Source organism: Taeniopygia guttata, chromosome 23 (genome assembly GCF_048771995.1).
Source record: "Taeniopygia guttata chromosome 23, bTaeGut7.mat, whole genome shotgun sequence".
In the NCBI taxonomy this organism is placed as follows: domain Eukaryota; kingdom Metazoa; phylum Chordata; class Aves; order Passeriformes; family Estrildidae; genus Taeniopygia; species Taeniopygia guttata.
Genome location: NC_133048.1, coordinates 1207235 through 1224666, shown reverse-complemented (window position 1 = coordinate 1224666; position 17432 = coordinate 1207235). Strand labels below are relative to the sequence as shown.

The 17432-nt window shown below is 67.6% G+C and overlaps 1 protein-coding gene across 6 annotated transcripts; it reads left to right on the top strand.

The window, feature by feature from the left end:
• The first annotated feature begins 1432 nt into the window (after positions 1-1432).
• On the top strand, positions 1433-17291 carry MAP7D1 (MAP7 domain containing 1). Of its 6 annotated transcripts, none has more exons than XM_072917916.1 (18): positions 1433-1552; positions 8027-8671; positions 8776-8844; positions 9780-9943; positions 10230-10344; positions 12373-12483; positions 13861-13983; positions 14112-14254; positions 14375-14508; positions 14600-14949; positions 15026-15200; positions 15270-15429; positions 15681-15785; positions 15907-15960; positions 16034-16118; positions 16201-16318; positions 16510-16700; positions 16774-17291. In XM_072917916.1, the coding sequence occupies exons 2-18, from the start codon at positions 8044-8046 to the stop codon at positions 16782-16784; spliced, it is 2736 nt and encodes a 911-aa protein (XP_072774017.1). In that variant the 5' UTR covers positions 1433-1552; positions 8027-8043; the 3' UTR covers positions 16785-17291. The 6 variants fall into 6 exon arrangements, with proteins under 6 accessions (XP_072774017.1, XP_072774015.1, XP_072774016.1 ...); XM_072917914.1 differs by having other exon boundaries at positions 1492-1619; XM_072917915.1 differs by lacking the exon at positions 1433-1552 and adding an exon at positions 1629-1760.
• The last annotated feature ends 141 nt before the right edge of the window (positions 17292-17432 follow it).

The window sequence follows — 17432 nt, the reverse complement described above, 5'->3', positions numbered from 1 at the left end:
CTCCCGCTGGAAGGGCTGAGCTGTGCCTGTAGTTATCCTTTGACTTTGGGGTGCTGATCCCTTTGGGTCCCTACAGTCGGTGTCAGGGCCAGGTGTTGGGCCTGAGGGTGCAGCCCCCTGCCCAGACTGGCCCGATGGAGCCGTGGTAGTGTTGCACCCCACGCTGCAGGGCTGAGGAGCACAGGGAGTGCTGGGGCATGCAGCAGCCAGGGCTGGGTGCCCTGCTCATCATGAGCTCATCGGATTTTCCATCAGCTCAGGGAGGGCAGCTGTTCCCAGCACCACAGGAATGGCAGGGCTGGACCCAGGAACCCCAACACAGCAGGGCTCTGCCTGCAGCAGAGTGATTGATCAATCCCTGCTTGTATAAGCCCATCGACTTGGGCTGGCATGGCATGCACGAGCCCTCTCATGTTGCACTGCTGGAGCACGGCCACAGGCCCTGTACACTCACGATTGCCCCTTCCTCACCATGCCCCCTGCTCCAGACTGACCCCACTGTGGGGAGAAGGACCATGGACGTGAATGGATCCAGTGCCAGCTTGTCCTAGATCTCTGGGATGTTCATCTGCTCCAGGTGATGCTCCAGGTGGGACCCACAGGCAAAGAAGCTTTGGAAACCACCCATAGTCACCCTTGGAGCATGCCATGGAGTGGCTCCAGTCCTGCTCTGCCAGATCCCTTGTGTGCCATGGAAATACAGGGCTGTGGGGCTGCTGCAGCCCCTTGGAGGCTCAGCTGTGCAGCAGTGTGAGTGGGGCTGTTCCCCTTTCCTGTCCCAGGGCATATCCTGGCTTTGTAAGTTCGTTGGGACACGGCTCTCCCTGCCATTCTCCTGGGGTGCCCCAGCTCCTAGAGCTGAGGCTTGGCCATGCAGCATTCCCTAGTGGGGAGTCAGCTTGCAGGCGAGGCTCTGGGAGTTTCAGGAAGCCTCTGCTCTGTCTGAGCCAGGTGAGAGGGTGCAGGGCTAGAGGCTGTAGGAGGGTGATGACTTTAGGGTGATTTGGGGTGTAGGGCTACCCCTGCAGCATCACCGAGTGGGGCCGCCCCGTCTGCTGAGGAGCTCCCCATCCCTGACTCAAGGGAATGTACTTCCAAGGAAAAGGGCTGGGATTTCAGTAAACCTGTTTGCCTGGTAGGTGAGGAATGAGCGGCAGGGGATCTCCTGGCCTGCGGTGACATCATCCCCAAAACAGGCATCTCTGATGGGTGCTGCCCGCAAAAAACGAACTTTGTTCATCCACACACCCAGAGCCGGGCACTCTGCGGGATGCCTGGAGCAGGCTGGCCGCGTGGTGGGCAAGGACATGTCCCTGCTCCTGGCGCCCCTGCAGAGCCTGGAGCCGTGTTCTGCCACTGCTGGTGCTGCCCATTCCTCCCCTAGCCTGGCCGTGCTGCTGCATTCCCCTCCAAGCAGGGCCCGGAGGGGTTTCAGCCCTGAGCGGGGGCCGCTGTTCCTGCCCGGGGAGCGGGAGAGGCTCTGTTGTCCGCCGGTTACCGGGGCAGGGGGGATGCGGGCGGGGGGAGCCCCGAGCGGAGGCGGCTGCTGGCGGTGAGTAAGGCTCACGCGTGACGGGGAGCGGGGGAGCAGCAGCTCCAAGGCCTCTCCAACAGCTGAGGTGGGGCTCGGAAACGGGCAATCGGTGTCTTTTTGGGGTGCCTGAGGCTGGGGCAGCCGCTCCGGGTGGTGCTGGCTGTGCACCGCGGTGCTGCTCGGGGCGGGGCGCGTTTGCTGCGGGGCCAGCGGAGCATCGTAAAATGTGTGTGCGAGCCCCAAAATCGCAGAGAGCAGGGGCTGGAGGCGGGCGAGTGGCCGAGCAAAGCTGGGGGATGCCGAGCACCGCGGGGACAGGCCCGAGGCGGCAGTGACGGGCGCGGGGTCCCGGGCGCGGCTGCGGGGCCGCGTCTGGAGCCGGGGCGAGGCGGAGCATCCCCCGGCCGCTCCCCCCGGCCGGGGCCGCGGGGCCGGGGCGGGGAGCGCTGAGCGTCCTCCCCCGCGGGCCGGGGGGAGCGGGGCTGGGCCAGCCCCTGCGCCTGCCGCGCCATGGAGCGGAGCTGCGCCGGGCGGGAGCCGCAGCCCCGGCCCCAGCCCCAGCCCCTCGGTAAGGACCCGCGGCGCCGGTACCGGCTCCGGGGCGCGCCCGGGCCCCCTCCCGCACGGCGGGGCCGCAGGGAGTCGGCGTGCGGGATGCGGCCCGGGGGTGCGGGATGCGGCCCGGGGGTGCGGGATGCGGCCCGGGGGTGCGGGCTCTGCCGGGGGTGCGGGATGCGGCCCGCCGTGCCGGCGGAGATGAGGCGGCCGTTCCGCGGAATGCGGCGGAGCGGAGCGGGGCGGCGGCCCGGGGAGGCGGTGGAGGAGCCGGGGGGGTGAGGGGGGAACGCTCTGCCGGGGCCGGGGCGGCTTCCCGGGAGGGACAAAGCCCGGGCACGGCCCTTCCATCTTGGGGAGGGCCGGAGCGGCCCCGGCCCCGCCGGCGTGGGGGAGGCAGGGGCTGCCCTTGGGAAGCCCCGGGGGTGGCGGTGCCGGCGCCGCCCCGGCCCGTCCCCGCCGGCCGGTGGGCGATGGCCCCTGGGGGAGGCACCCGCCGCCCCCCGCCCGCCGGGGCCGCCCCCTCCCCGCCGCGTGGGATCGCGGCTCGTCCCGGCGGGGCCGGTCCCGCTGCCCCGGGATGGAGCGGGGAGGGCGGCGGCGGGGCCGGGGTTGGCGCTGCCTCTCGGGGCTCCAGCGCAGCGCTCGCTGTGACTAAGCAGAGCTCCGCCGAGTCGCTTCCCACCGCGGGAGGAAGAGGAGAGGCGGCTCCCCTCCCCCTCGGCCCCAGCGCTCCATCGCCGGGCCCGCGGACAGGGAGGGATGGCTGCGGCTCCCGGCGATGCTGAAAACCGGCGGCTCCTGCACCAAGCGGCCGCAGGTCCTGGCGGCATCGCTGCCCGAACGGCGCGTCCTGCGCCAGACATGTTGTCTGAGTCCCGCTCGCTGCCTCCGCTGCCCTCCCGCCCGCCCTGGCCTGCCCGCTCCATGCTGTGGTGGCCGGGGACCAGGGCTGGCTGCTCCGGCCACCCTGGGCTCCCCGCACACCCTGTGGGTCATTGCCTGCTCTCCCGTGGGCGCAGAATGGTGCTGAAGGAGCAAGGGCGGTTTTGCACCATGTCCTCCTTCAGGGACCATCCCTGACCTGTCCGGTGTGGGTGAGCTGCGTGGCTGGGCAGCCCGGGCTGCTTCTTGTCTTGCTGCCTAGAGCGGGTTGGAGCCACCAGCAGGGAAGAGATTTCACTCAAGGGGCCAGGACCCACCACGTGTGGGGCAGCCAGTGGCACTGGAGGTCAGAAACTCGTGAAGGGCAGGCAGGGCACGGTGTGACCTGCAGAGCTGCCCAGGTGGGCAGAGGGATGCAGTGTACAGAGGGATGAGGACCAAGGCAGGGGGCAGGCAGAGGTTTGTCCTTATCCAGGTTTCCCCCACTCCTCCAGCCCTTCTCCCTTGGCGCAGCAGAGAGGGAGGGCGAGCTGGTTGCCCGCCAGTGCCTGTGTTTGGGAGCAGCAGCTCGGGAGTTCTCCCAGTGCGGGAGCCGCTGCTGCGAAACCGTCAGAGCAACGTGATGCGACGTGCAGAGTGGTGATGTGACAGTCCCGTGGTGCCATGTCCAAAATAGTTAGCACGGCTCTCGCTCCTTGGAGGGCTCTGAGCAGGGTCAGGCAACCCCACAGGCAGCCTGCTGGGAACAGAGCTGGATCCTGCACAGCCCCAGCCCTGGTAGGTGCCACATCTGTGTTGTGAGGCACAGGAGCTGTTTTTTTGGGGTACTGACCTGCTCCCCAAGGGGCTGGATGCTGGCAGGCACAGAGCCCCATGCCCTGCCTTCCAGCCAGGTTTCTGTTTCCCAGCATGATGCTAGCAGACAGGTTTTCGGGAGCGCGCCTGGGCTGGCTGCCCTGGGCACTGGTGGCGCCACATGGGTCGCCCCAAGGACGAGGGCACCTCCTGTCGCCACTGCCAGCGTGCCAGATGGATGGTGGGCAGGTGTTGCTGCCCCTGCCCTCCGGCTGTTTGGGGTGGCACTGTGACCACAGCCACAGTTTGCTGTGGGGGTGCTGAGGCCAGCAGCAGCTCCAGCTCTTTCCTTCGTGTGTGTTTTAAACCCTGGAAACCCCCTGACTCTGGCCTTGCTCTCACCACAAGATCCCAAGTTCCCCTTGTTGCTCTCCAGCTCAGCACGACAGCACCGTGGGAGCTCAATGACCTCTGCCCGGCCCAGGGGCTGGTGCAGTTCCCCCATGGCTGCCCCCATACCCCTATCCCAGAGCCTTGGCAGGACACGAGCCCTGGGAAAGGAGGCTGGATATGCCTGGCACCTGGCTGTGCCCTCACAGGGGCCCTGCTGCTGTCCCCTCCTGCCCTGCTCCAGCCTGTCCTGCCCCTGGAGGCCTGTCCCCCGGAGCGGGGCTGTGGGCAGTGGTGGGCACTGTGGCTGAAGCCCAGCCAGCTGCCAGCTGTGTTTCATTGGCTCCAAAGTGGCGGGGAGAGGAGCCAGCCGTGGGTGACAGTGCCCATGTGCCTGGGGACAGGCTGCAGGTGGCTGTCCCCGTTGAGGACAGGGTATCATTGCTGGTGGTGGCTGCCAGGGTGGCACTGGCACCCCTAAGGCGGGAGCTGCTGGCATTGCCCGTATCTCCCTGCCCAGGCATGTGAGCCAGCACTGAGGGTGCATGTCAGTGCTGTGCCTGCGGGCAGGACATAGTGGGGACGTGTTGGGAATGTGCTGTGGACGTTCCAGGGATGTGTCAGGAGCGCTTGCTCACTGTCCCTGTCACCCAGGTGTGAGGGTTGCTGCAGCACAGGGGAATCCCAGGAGCTGGGTGGGACAGGGCAGGGCTCAGCCCCAAGGCACATCTGAGTGTTGAGACAGGGGTGGGACCAGGGGCAGCACTGGGGCTTGGAGCACACCCAGGCCTTGGAGCATCCCGGTGCAATCCACAGTGCTCTGGTGGCCTCAGGCAGAGTGGACACCAGCACCCACACAGCCACCCTGCTCTGTGGCCACACTGCCTTCCTGCTCTGCACCAGTCCCTGCTGGCAGGGAGAGACCCAGAGACCCATCCCCATGGAGCTGCTGTCAAGGCAGGGGAGGCAGCTGGGAACAGCTGCACCCAGGAGGGCCTGAGGGTGTATTGCACACACGAATGTCCCCGGGCTGTGGGGAGCAGCCCTGCAGGGCCAGCAGTGGCTCTTTGGGCTGGCCTCAGGGTCTTGTCCTTGGCACAGCAGGGACTGCTGCAGTGGCGGAGGTACACCAGCACCTTTGGGTGGCTTTCCACTGCTCACCAGTGACCTCACTGCACCATCAGCCCTGCTCTGCTGATGCCCCCGCCCCGCTGAGCGGGAACACGAGGATACGAGCTGAGGGGAGCTGAGGTGACATCGGGCCAGTGCCCCCCCTGTTCTTTTGGGCAGTGCCCTGCAGGGACAGTTAACGAGGGCCGCTGGTCCGAGCAGCGCCCGCGGCCTCGATGTGCTCTCGCTTCACGGCACCGGGATCTGCCCGCGCCTGGCTGAGCATCCCCGGCCATGTGCCGGCCAAGGAGCCGCGCTGCACCGGGCACTGCCGGGCTGGCGTGCCGCTGGCGCTCGGCGGCACGGGCACCAGTGCCAAAGGGACCCGTGCGAGGAGCAGGACGGGCTGGGCGTCAAAGGGACCCTGTGCTGGGCACGGCGCTGTCCTGGTGGCGGCAGCGGGGCCGGTGCCCGCCTCGCCCGGGCTGGGCGCTGCAGGGCAGCCGTGCCTGCGTGTCTGGGGGGACGGAGCTAATCCGTGTGGAATGCCCTGGCCGGGGGAGAGGGGTCGCCCGCGCCGCCTGGGCGCAGGCAGCGTTGGGTTTCAGGGCAGCTGCCGTGCTGCAGCAGCGACAGGGACAGATGGCGGCAGGGCTGGCCCTGCCCCACCTTGGGGGTCTTGGCCGTGCCCACAGCCCTGCCCTGGCCACAGGTGCTGTTGTCTCTCTGGCCGGTGGGACGGGGCAGATCCTGCCCAGGGCTCTCTGCCTGGCTGTGTGGGCTGGCAGGAGGCACCCACTGTCCCCTGCCAGTGGTCCTCACACGTCCAGGGCTCTCTGAGGTATTTCCATCTGCTCAGGGGATCAGTCTGGTCTTGATGCTTTCACTGGGCCCTGTGTGCAGCACTTGGCTGTGCCACCACAGTGGTGCCAGGGTCACCCCTCCCAGCTGGGACACACATAGTGACACCGCAGGTGCCACCCCGGGATCTGGCACCTGGGGGCTGCCAAGCCCTGCTGCCTGTGGTTGCCCATCTGAGGCAGCCCTGGGGGGACAGAGCTGGGACCCCCCAGTCCCAGCCCCTCATCAGAGCCGTGGCTGCCTCGCAGGGCGCAGCGCTGGGGACATGGGATGTGCAGGATCGGGGCCAGGGGATGGGCCGGCTTCCTGCAGCAGAAAATACCCGGAAAGTCTGCGGGGGGGCCGGGGCTGCCTGTGTCCCCACGGAATCCAGGGTGGGGGAACCCTGTTGGCACAGCCCTGGCCCGGGGGGCTGCAGCAGCAGCCCTGGGGTGTGCCCATGCTGGCAGTGCAGGGAGCTGGCAATGCCTCTTTGGATAGCCTGGGCTGACCCTGGCTTTGAGCACTCCAGCATGGGGTGGGTGAGGAGTCATGAGGTGGATGAGGAGCTGTGGAGAGGGTGAGGAGTTGCAGGATGGGTGAGGAGCCATGGCGTGTGTGAGGAGCTGTGGGGTGGATGAGGAGCCGTGGGATGGATGAGGAGCCGTGGGGTGGATGAGGAGCCGTGGGATGGATGAGGAGCCGTGGGGTGGGTGAGGAGGTGTGGGATGGGTGAGGAGCCATGGGGTGGGTGAGGAGCCGTGGGGTGGACAAGGAGCCGTGGGATGGATGAGGAGCTGTGGGGTGGATGAGGAGCTGTGGGGAGGAGCCGTGGGATGGATGAGGAGCCGTGGGGTGGATGAGGAGCTGTGGGGAGGAGCCGTGGGATGGATGAGGAGCCGTGGGATGGATGAGGATCCGTGGGGTGGGTGAGGAGTGGCGCCGGCTGTGTTTGCAGAGCCCACACTTTGCCCCTCGCTGAGGGCTGTGGAGAGCTCTGCAAACACGGCTGAGCCGTGTGACATCAGCTGGTGGCGAGTGCTGGTCGCTGGGGTTCTGCCATCCCCCCTCACTGTGCAGTGCTGTCCGTGGGGCTGGAGCTGTGTGTCCTGCGGTGGGTCTGGCACCGTTCCGGCCGGGGGTGACACAGCGTGGGGGTTGGAGTTGGGATCCTGGCAAGTACTGAAGGGTTTGTTTGCAGAGGGCTGATCATGGGGGCCGGGGGAGTCCCCACCACTGTTGTCACTGCGGACACTTCTGACGTCCCTTCTCCGGGGGCACGTGCCATGGCATTGCCAGGTGCTGGCACCGTGTCGGGCTGCGCTCCGCGCTCCCTCAGGGTGCCCAGTGGCCACGGGAGACCCCCGTGCTGCCCCACGGCCAGCCCCACGCGGGGAGGGGGCTCTGTCTGCGGCCTGGTGTGCATTCCTGGGCCGTGAGGTGATGGCTGCGGGTCGTGGGCTGCCACGGTGACGTCAGGCACGGCCCGCGCCCATCCTGCCTCCGGCGCGGCCCACGGCGCCGCGGAAGCGCTCGACGTCCCCGTCCCCTCGGGGAGAGTGGCAGGGCAGCGTGCGGGTCCCCGTGCCCGTGGGGGGGTCTCTGGCCCCGTGTCCCCCACGGCAGGGCCCGGCGGCAGCTGCCGGGGATGAAGGGCAGCTTTGTGGTGGCAGTGCCTGGTGGAGCCCGGCTGTCCCTCTGTGCATTGTGCGCCCAGCGCCTGGCACCCACTGCGGGTGCCCCCCAGCATTGGGGCAGCAGCAGCAGGGCTGAGTGGGGCTCCACCGCCCTCCCCACCTTGCTCCTGAGGGATGTGTTTGCGGGGATGGGGCTGTGTCCCCTGGGAGCTGTTTGGGGAGATCTTTCACCGGCTTCCCCAGCTGAGTGACCTTGTGTTCTGCTCTGTCCCTCCTGCAGGGAAGCCACCATCCCCGATGGGAGACAGCGTCCCCCCACCCTCCGTGCCACCCCCTGTGCCTGGGGGTGCCCTGCAGGGAGAGCGCAGCTTCCCCCAGCATGACCGACCCGGCCCTCCAGATGTCATCCCCTCAGAAAAGACCATCCCACCCATCCCTGCAGCCATCACCCCCTCTGAGAAGATCCTCCCGCCCGTCCCTGTGGCTGTGCCCCCCTCCCAGCAGCCCGTGATGCCCCACTCTGGGAGCAGCCCCCCGCAGCGTGACCGACCCAGCCCTGCAGCCGTGGCACTGCCAGCACAGCCCGTGTCCCCCAGCCCTGCAGCTCTGGTCCCCTCAGCACAGAGTGTTCCCCCCCAGGGTGACCAGTCCCCCCCTGTGCCCCCCAAGCTGCCTGGGATGGAGCACCCCAAAGAAGAGGCGCTGCCCCACACCGCTGGCCAGCCTGTCCCCGTCCACGCTGCCGCCCCTGGCTCCACGGACACGCCGCCCCACGGGAGCCAGCCCCCAGCCCCAGCTGCCACTGAAGGGGCCCCTCCTGATGCCAAGAGCTCCCTGGCTGCCACAGCCGGGCCCTCCAAGGACGTGAGCCCCCGGAGCAGCCGCCCCTCACCGTCTCCTGCCGCCAGCCCCCGGCCCAAGCAAGGTGGGTGCCAGGAGTTGTGGTGCTCCAGTGGTGCTGCGCCCTGTGGGCTCCAGTCGATGCCTGGTGGGGCTGGGCACTGCCCTGATGGTGTTTCCCCTCTGCAGATGCCCAGAAGGCCCAGGCAAGGCACAAGCAGGCGAAGGAGCGGCGCGAGGAACGGGCCAAGTACCTTGGTATGGGGCTGGCAGGGAAAGTGGATGGGGGGGTGGAGGCAGGGGCTAAGGAGCTTTGCTGGGTCATGGGCAATCCCATTAGCTGTGCTGAGCTGAGCTTGGGTGGGAACTGCAGTGCTGGCAGCTCTGCCTGCCAGGCACAGCACTGATTCCCTGGCACCTCTCTGACCCCCGGGCACACCACTGACCCCTGGGCACAGCACTGACCCCCAGGCTCACTGCTGACCCCCAGGCACAGCACTGACCCCCGGGCATGCTGCTGACCCCCAGGCACACCACTGACCCCCAGGCACACTGCTGACCCCCAGGCACACTGCTGACCCCCAGGCACACTGCTGACCCCCGGGCACAGCACTGACCCCCAGGCACAGTGCTGACCCCCAGGCTCACCACTGACCCCCCAGGCACACCGCTGACCCCCGGGCACACTGCTGACCCCCAGCACAGCACTGGCCCCCGGGCACAGCACTGACCCCCAGGCACACTGCTGACCCCCGGGCATGCTTCTGACGCCCCAGCACACACTGTTGCTGCCCGCTTTGGATACTCCCCGGGTCTGTGCAGGTCCACCAGCGCTGGTACCCGGCTCTGCCGTGTGCAGGCAGCCCCACAGTGGCTGGGGGCAGCGGGCGAGCAGGGCCCCTGCGCTGAGCATGGGGCCTCCTTGTCCCCGCGCTCTTTCCACCCTCATTCCCCCATTGTTCACCGCGCGCTCGGCGGGCTCCCGGCGGGCTCCCGGCCTTCCTTTTGTCCTGGCCCAAACCCCTCCCTCGCTGGCCGATCCTGCCTGCCCCACAAGCCCGGCCGTGGCCCCACAAGCCCGGCTGTGGCCCCACAAGCCCAGCCGTGGCCCCGCGCCACCGGCATGGGCACGCAGTCCCACGGCGGGGCTGCCCGGGGCTGTGCCTCCGGTGCCACCCCGCTGCCCCCCGCAGCTGCCAAGCGGGTGCTGTGGCTGGAGAAGGAGGAGAAGGCCCGGCTGCTGCGGGAGAAGCAGCTGGAGGAGCGGCGCAAGCGGCTGGAGGAGCAGCGGCTGCGGGCGGAGAAGCGCCGGGCGGTCCTGGAGGAGCGGCAGAGGCAGAAGCTGGAGAAGAATAAGGTGGGGATGGGGATGGGTATGGTGGGTGGCACGTGGGATGCAGTCCCTGAGGAGTTCTCATGGCTCCAGCAGCCCTTCAGGAGATGTTTCATGAGCCTTTTGGGAGCTGCCCCTCCTTCCTGGTGCAGAGCCTGCGCTGTGCCCAGCTTTTGGCACGTGTGCCCTGGCCAGGGCAGGCATCACCGTCCTGTGTCCCTCCAAGCACCTCCATCGCTGGGAGGCTCTGGCTGGCCCCAGCCCCGCTCCCTCAGCCGCTGGGCTCAGCCTGTGCCTCTCCCTCGGGCAGGAGCGCTATGAGGCAGCAATCCAGCGGTCGGTGAAGAAGACGTGGGCAGAGATCCGGCAGCAGCGGTGGTCCTGGGCTGGGGCCCTGCACCACGGCTCCCCTGCACACAAGGATGGTGAGTGCCAGGCTGGGCACAGGCACCTTGGGACCCTGTGGCTCTGACAGCGGCGGGGGCAGCTGGGCATCTCTGTGCCAGCCCTCAAACCCAGCTCAGCCCCACTTGGTGGGTCATGCTGCCATCACTCTGGGCTGTGCTGGGGACTGATGGGGTTCCGTGGCTGTTCTCTGCTCCTGTGGGGCTGGGTGTAAGCTGGAGGCTGTGTGTCACAGTCCCTGTTCCACTCACAGACCTGCCTGTGGGCAGCCCTGGCTGCCTCAGCATGCCATGGCCACACTGCCAGGTCTCCAGCAACCGTGAAGAGCCCCCAGCCCCAGGGGCTGTGGGGCAGCACGAGGCCTCTGTGAGCTCTGCTTGGGGTCTGTGCTGCGGCGTGTCCCCTTGTCATCAAGCTGGGTGGGGGCAGTGCTTGGCCCTTCCAGGGGCAGTCTGGAGGTGCCCGTGGCTCTATGTGTGGCTGCAGCAGCTGGTCCTGCTCCATGGGGGCTTCCTGGGGACACCCTGCACGATTCAGCACTTGGATGTGTGGAAGTCTCCACTGTGCCCTGACTGCTGTGCCGCGCTGGCAGGTGCCAGCACTGCCTGGCATGGATGGTGACACAGAGCGCTGTGTTCCCAGGAGCTCTCTGGCTTTCATGTGCCGTGGGGCAGCTGTGGTGGCCCCGGCTGTACCTGGCCAGACTGTGTACAGGTGTTGTGTTCCTGGCTGTACCTGGCCAGACTGTGTACAGGTGTGCTCCTGGCTGTACCTGGCCAGACTGTGCACAGGTGTTGTGTTCCTGGCTGTACCTGGCCAGACTGTGTACAGGTGTTGTGCTCCTGGCTGTACCTGGCCAGACTGTGTACAGGTGTTGTGTTCCTGGCTGTACCTGGCCAGACTGTGTACAGGTGTTGTGCTCCTGGCTGTACCTGGCCAGACTGTGTACAGGTGTTGTGTTCCTGGCTGTACCTGGCCAGACTGTGTACAGGTGTTCTGTTCCTGGCTGTACCTGGCCAGACTGTGTACAGGTGTGCTCCTGGCTGTACCTGGCCAGACTGTGTACAGGTGTTCTGTTCCTGGCTGTACCTGGCCGGGTTGTTACAGGTGGTGTGTGCCAGGTTGTGCATCTGGCACCGTGTGCCCAGCGCTGTGTGTGCTCAGGTGTTGTGTGCCCAGCTGTACCTGGCTGGGCTGTGTGTACAGGCTCCACGTTCTGGGTACGCCTGTCTCGGTGCTGTGTGCCCCTGTGGCTCATGGCACACTCGGGGTGTCTGTGGTGCAGCACTGGCAGGGTCTGGCAAGGGGACACCTTCCCCTGCCACTTCCCACCGGGATGTGCTGCTGGAGCTGTCTCTCACCAATCTCCTGCCTCCACCAGCCCTGAGCTTCCCTGGCTGCTTTGTCCAGAGGAGCCCAGGCAGGGTGGGGACATCCCAGCTCCCTGTGGAGGTGCTGCCAGCCACCAGCACTGTCCTGGCAGTGCCGTAGTGACCCAGCACCGGTGTGGTGTTGTCTCGTGTCTGTCTGGATCTGCTGCCCTCACCCTGCTCCCTCAGGGTGGATGCTCTCCTGGTGCTGCCGAGGTCCCCGGCCAACCGCTCCCGATTCCCAGGACTGTGTTTGGGAAAATTGTTGTAGCGGGGCCTGGGAGCCGCCTGACTCTCTGAGGATGAGGTCCCTGCATGACCCCAGCATGACCCTGCAGGGTTCAGACACTGTCACACTGAATGCCAGTGCTGTGTGTCGTGTCCCCAGACACCAGTATCTCCTCTGGCCCCACTCTGTGCCGTGTCGCTGGATTCCAGCATCTCCTGTCCCACTCTGTGCCGTGTCCCCAGACTCCAGCACCTCCCGTCGCATTCTGTGTTGTGTCCCTGGATTCCAGCATCTCCTACTCCATTCTGTGCTGTGTCCTCCGACTCCAGCATCTCCCCTGGTCGTTCCACTCCTGCCCCAGTGCCCTGGCACGGCCGTGCATGCTGCATGTGGGGGGCCTGGCCCCGGCCCCGGGACCTTAATGCCCTTGTGTCTTTTCCCTCCTCCAGGTGCGAGCCGGTGCTCGGTGTCCGCTGTAAACCTCCCCAAACACGTCGACTCTATAATCAACAAGCGGCTCTCCAAATCCTCCGCCACCCTCTGGAACTCTCCCAGTAGAAGTAAGAGCCCTTTGCGTTTGCCCCAGCGCAGGGGGCACAGCCAGGCCCCTGCCCAGTGCTGGGGACCCCGATGCAGGGTGCCCCATCCCCAGGTGCCCGCGGAGAGAGGAGAAGCCGTTTGCTGTTTGGGGGAGGAGGCTGGAACCGGCCGGTGGCTCCTTGAGGCTGTGTGGGCTGGGAGGAGACGGAAGAGGAGGAGGAGGAATGGCTGCATGGTGGCAGCCCCATGGGGCACCAGGAGAGGGATGGGAGCTTGTCTCCCTGTCCCAGGGCAGCTCCGGTGGGTGCTGGTGCAGCCACAGAGGGGCTTCCTGTCGCCAGGCACGGTCCCAGTGCCCCCACAAGCTCCTGGGGCTGGTGCCACAGAGCTCTGTGGCCGTGGTGCTGCAAGGTCATCCTGGCCCTGGGAGCGCTGCCCAGGGCTGCAGCCATGCCAGAGGGATGTGTCCAACAGAGGGATGTGTCCAGTGCCGGGGCTGCTGTTGTGTTTCGGGGTTGCCTGGCGATGGGCGCCTTCCCGGACGCGTATAAATAGCCAGAGCAGCTGACGCGGTGGCTGTGGTGACGCAGGCGGCTCCCAGCGCCCTGTGCTGGGGCTCAGCCCAGGGACAGGCTCCTGGGGGCTGTCAGCACTGCCTGGGTGGGAGCAGCATCTCCCTGGGCCCGTGCCAGACCTGCCAGCCTGTCCCCCTGCAGCACCCATGGCTCTGTGCTCTCCCCTCCCGGCAGCCGGTGCTGCCCCTGGCCTGACGCCCAGGGGAGAGGGGCAGAGGGGCCCTGTCTCCACGGGTGGCTCCTGTGCGCCGCAGGGTGTTTGGTGACACGTGCTGCAGGGCAGCCAGTGGCAGCTTGGTGCCCAGCTGAGCCAGCTGTGTGGCCAGGCATCGCCGTTCTGTGGGTGCTGTAATCCTGGCCTGGTGATTTAGCACAGCTCCCGTGGGATGAGGACACACTGTGGTGTCCCCGGGGCAGCTGGCACGTGCCATTGGTCACACAGGGCAGGGCCACAGAAGGGTGCCATTGCTGGGCACAAGGAGAGGGCAGAGCTGGAGGCTGCTATCACCAGGATGGCACCCGGCACCACTGGTACACGGTGACTGCAGTGTCCACAGGACACAAGGGCACCACTGTTGTCATGCCACAGCGCCGTCCACAGGCACCCAGCCACCCACCCACGGGCACGGCCCCTCATCCCGCTCGGCTGTGTGGGGCCGTGGGGACCCTCCCCAGCACGGCCAAGCTCTGGGCACTCCTGGAACTGTGCAGGCGCCGTGGTATTGCTGCAGACACACGGCTGCTCCCTCCCAGCGGCGGCTGTGAGGGCAGGACTGGAGTCTGGAGGTTTGTGGTGCACTAATGGCCCCTCTCCCTCCCCAGACCGCAGCTTGCAGCTGAGCCCGTGGGAGAGCAGCATCGTGGACCGGCTGATGACGCCCACCCTGTCCTTCCTCGCGCGCAGCCGGAGCGCCGTGACCCTGGCTGGGAATGGCAAGGAGCAGGGTGAGCCCCCGGGGGGTCAGGGACACACGGGTGGCTTCTGGCACAGGCAGGGAACCAGGATGAGGGAGCCTGGAGTCAGTGGGCAGCTGGTGTTGGCTCCATCCTGACGCTGGTCACTCCTCCCGCAGTGCCCGTGTGCCCCCGCTCAGCCTCTGCCAGCCCCCTCAGCCCCTGCCACAACCACCGCCTGCCGCACCGCTGCTGGGAGCGCCGCAAGGCGGCCGCCGCCAGCCCTGACGTGACGCCGCGCCGCAGGACCGAGCCCTCGCCCGTGAGTGCCACCTCCCGCAGGGACCCCGAGCGCCAGGGCGGCTGTGGGGCACGGCGTGGCCTCAGGCCGTGCCCAGCACCCAGCGCTGACGCCATCCCTGCCTGTCCTCGGCCGGAGCAGAAGAAGAAGGAGAAGAAGGAGAAGGATCGGGAGAATGCCAAGGAGCGCAGCGCCCTGTCCCGTGAGCGCAGCCTCAGGAAGCGGCAGTCGCTGCCGGCGGCACAGCCCCGGCTCCTGCCTGCGGCTGACAGCAGGTTGGGACCCCCACCCTGAGGTTACCCAGCCCCTGGCCCCACCCGCGGGCTGCCCCAGCCCCACTAACACTCTCTCTTGCTTTGTTTGCAGCCCCGGCCCCAAAAACCGTCCCTCATCCCCTGCCACCCCCAAGAATCGTCCCTCATCCCCTGCCACCCCCAAGAACCGTCCCTCATCCCCTGCCACTCCCAAGAACCGTCCCTCGTCCCCTGCCACCCCCAAGGCCCGCCCGGCGTCCCCCAGCCCAGCCCTCAGCTCTCCCCACAAGCCGCCCCTGCCTCGAAGCGCCCATTCCTCCCCCAAGGTGCGGGCCAGGGCTCGGGAGGAGCGGGGGGAGCAGGAGGGCCAGGCGAAGGCACGGGAGAGGAAGGAGGAGGAGTGGGGTCCGGCACCCCCAGCCCTTCCCGAGCCCCCCAAGGTGCCCGCAGAGCCGACAGCAGGTGGGTACGGTGTCGCTGGGGAATCTGCAGGGCTGGGAGAAGCCAGAGCAGCCCTGACGCTGCCTGCCTCCCCCAGGCCCCCCAGTCCCTGCGGCCCCCGGCCCTGTGCCGGCCAGTCCCCCGGCCAGACCCCCGGCCGGCACCACGGACCGGGAGGAGGCTGCCCGGCTGCTGGCGGAGAAGCGCCGCCAGGCCCGGGAGCAGCGGGAGCGGGAGGAGCGGGAGCGCCGGGAGCAGGAGGAGCAGGAGAGGTGGGTGTTGTCCCCCTGGCCCCCAGGCCCCCAGGACCTCCTGCCGTGCTGAGGGACCCCTCCCCGCAGGCGGGTGCAGGAGGAGCGGGCGCAGCGGGCGGCCGAGGAGCAGAGCCGGCGGGAGGCCCTGGCACGGCAGCGCGAGGAGGAGCGGCGGCTGCAGGAGGAACGAGAGGCCCAGGAGAGAGCCCGGGCTGAGCGAGAGGAGCTGGAGCGGCTGCAGAGACAGGTTGGGCTGGCAGAGTGGGGGGGAAAGGGGCGGCAGGAGGTGGGGGACAAAGGCAGGGATGGAGGAGGAATGCGGGGACGTTCTCCTGTGGTTCGCTCTCAGGGGAGAAAGGGTGAGAACCAGCCCAGCCCCTCCAGGAGCAGGGTGGCAGGGGGGAACAGGGTGAGCTGTCCAGGCAGCACATCCCCACAGTCCCGGCCCCATCCCTTTCCCCTGTCACATCTCATCCCCTCCTGCCCTCTGTGGCACAGAAGGAAGAGGCCGAGGCGAGGGCGCGCGAAGAGGCTGAGCGGCAGCGCCTGGAGCGGGAGAAGCACTTCCAGCGTGAGGAGCAGGAGCGGCTGGAGAGGAAGAAGGTGAGGCTGGGGGGCACCTCCAGGCATGGGGCACGGCAGGCTTTTCCCTGGAAGGGATCCTGCCTGGCACCAGGGCAGGTCTGGTGGTCAGAGCCGTGTGTGAGTCCCTGTGTGACCGCAGCGCCTGGAGGAGATCATGAAGAGGACGCGCAAGTCGGACGCAGCAGACACCAAGGTGGGAGCCTGTCCTCTGTCCTGGGGCCCTGGGGACTTGGGCACTCGACAGAGCCCTCCTGCCCTGCCTGCAGACCCTCACAGCTCTCCTGTCCCTGCAGAAGAAGGATGACAAGAAGGTGCTGAACGGGAAAGCAGCCGAGCAGGAAGATGTCCCAGGTGTGTGGGCACCCTGGGCCTGCTTCCCCCAGCCACGGTCTGGCCCCGGCCATGGCTGAGCCGGGTTCTGCCATGTCCTCAGGCCGCGAGAAGCACCTGGGGCCGATCCCGAAGGCAGAGGAGCTCCCGGAGACAGAGACCCCAAGCGCAGGGACACCGGGGGGAACGAAGGGCTTGGTGGGCGAGGGGCTGCAGCCGAGGTGAGCGTGGGGACACCGGGGGGAACGAAGGGCTTGGTGGGCGAGGGGCTGCAGCCCAGGTGAGCGTGGGGACACGGGGGGGAACGAAGGGCTTGGGGGGCGAGGGGCTGCAGCCCAGGTGAGCGTGGGGACACCGGGGGGGAGCCGGGGGTGGCGTGGCCGGGGCTGAGCCCGGCCCTCCCATCCCACAGCACCAAGGAGGCGGCAGCCCTGGTGAACGGCGTGCAGCCCGGCAAGCACGAGAACGGCTTCTCGGGCACCGAGGGCTCCAAGGAGCTGCGGGATCTCTCCCACCACGGTGGTAGCCCCGGCAGCATCATCCCCTTCGGCGACAAGGAGCCCTTCCTCAAGCAGGCTGTGGTGAAGCCCCCGCAGGTGACAGGTGAGCAGCAGGAGGGCTGTGGGGGGACGGTGCTGTGAGCACCACACCCTCACACCGCTCTCCCCGCCCGCAGAGGTGCTGTGAGGGCCTGGCCATGCTCCCAGGGGCCACTGGCCACAGCCTGACCCCGGTGGCCCACGCAGACCTGTAGCTGTCGTCAGAACACGACCCTCGCTGCTCCTCCCGGGCACCTGGGGGCTGCAGGGCCCCAGCGAGGACGCCTGGCTCCTCTCTTCGTTCTCGTTTTTATTTCGTTTTGGTTTTTATTTTTTTTTAAATTTTAAATATGCACCTTATCAGACTGACAGCCCACCCTCGCAGCCCCCGGAGCCGCCTCAGACGTGTGGTGTAATGATGTAGTTATTTAACTCGCTGGGTACAACGTCTGTGAATACTGTAAATAGAGCCGGCCGGGCGTGGGGATGCTCTGGGGGCACGGGGGGCCGTGTCACAGCTCCCGGTCCCCACGTTCCCCCGCATGTCCGTGTGTCCAGTGTCCCCGGGCCCGGCCGGCACCACGCTGCTCTGTGCCCTTGTGACAGTGTTATGCATCCAGACAACCTTTGACAACAATTAAAAGTGGACAATGCCCTCGGCGTGCCTCTCTGTGTCCGGGGAGGGGAACTGGGTGGGTCTGTGCCCGTGTCAGTGCCTCGGTGCTCCACCGGGATGGGGATGGGGATGGGATGGGCAGGGTTGAGCTGGGCTGGGCTGGGCAGGGCAGGGCAGGGC

Bases quoted from the DNA above. Each gene is read 5' to 3' on its own strand.
- MAP7D1 (XM_030290350.4), top strand. From the start codon at position 2,045: ATGGAGCGGAGCTGCGCCGGGCGGGAGCCGCAGCCCCGGCCCCAGCCC. The intron at 13,984-14,111 runs GTGAGCCCCCGG...CTCCTCCCGCAG, and splicing joins TGGGAATGGCAAGGAGCAGG to TGCCCGTGTGCCCCCGCTCA. The intron at 15,961-16,033 runs GTGGGAGCCTGT...CCCTGCCTGCAG, and splicing joins CGGACGCAGCAGACACCAAG to ACCCTCACAGCTCTCCTGTC.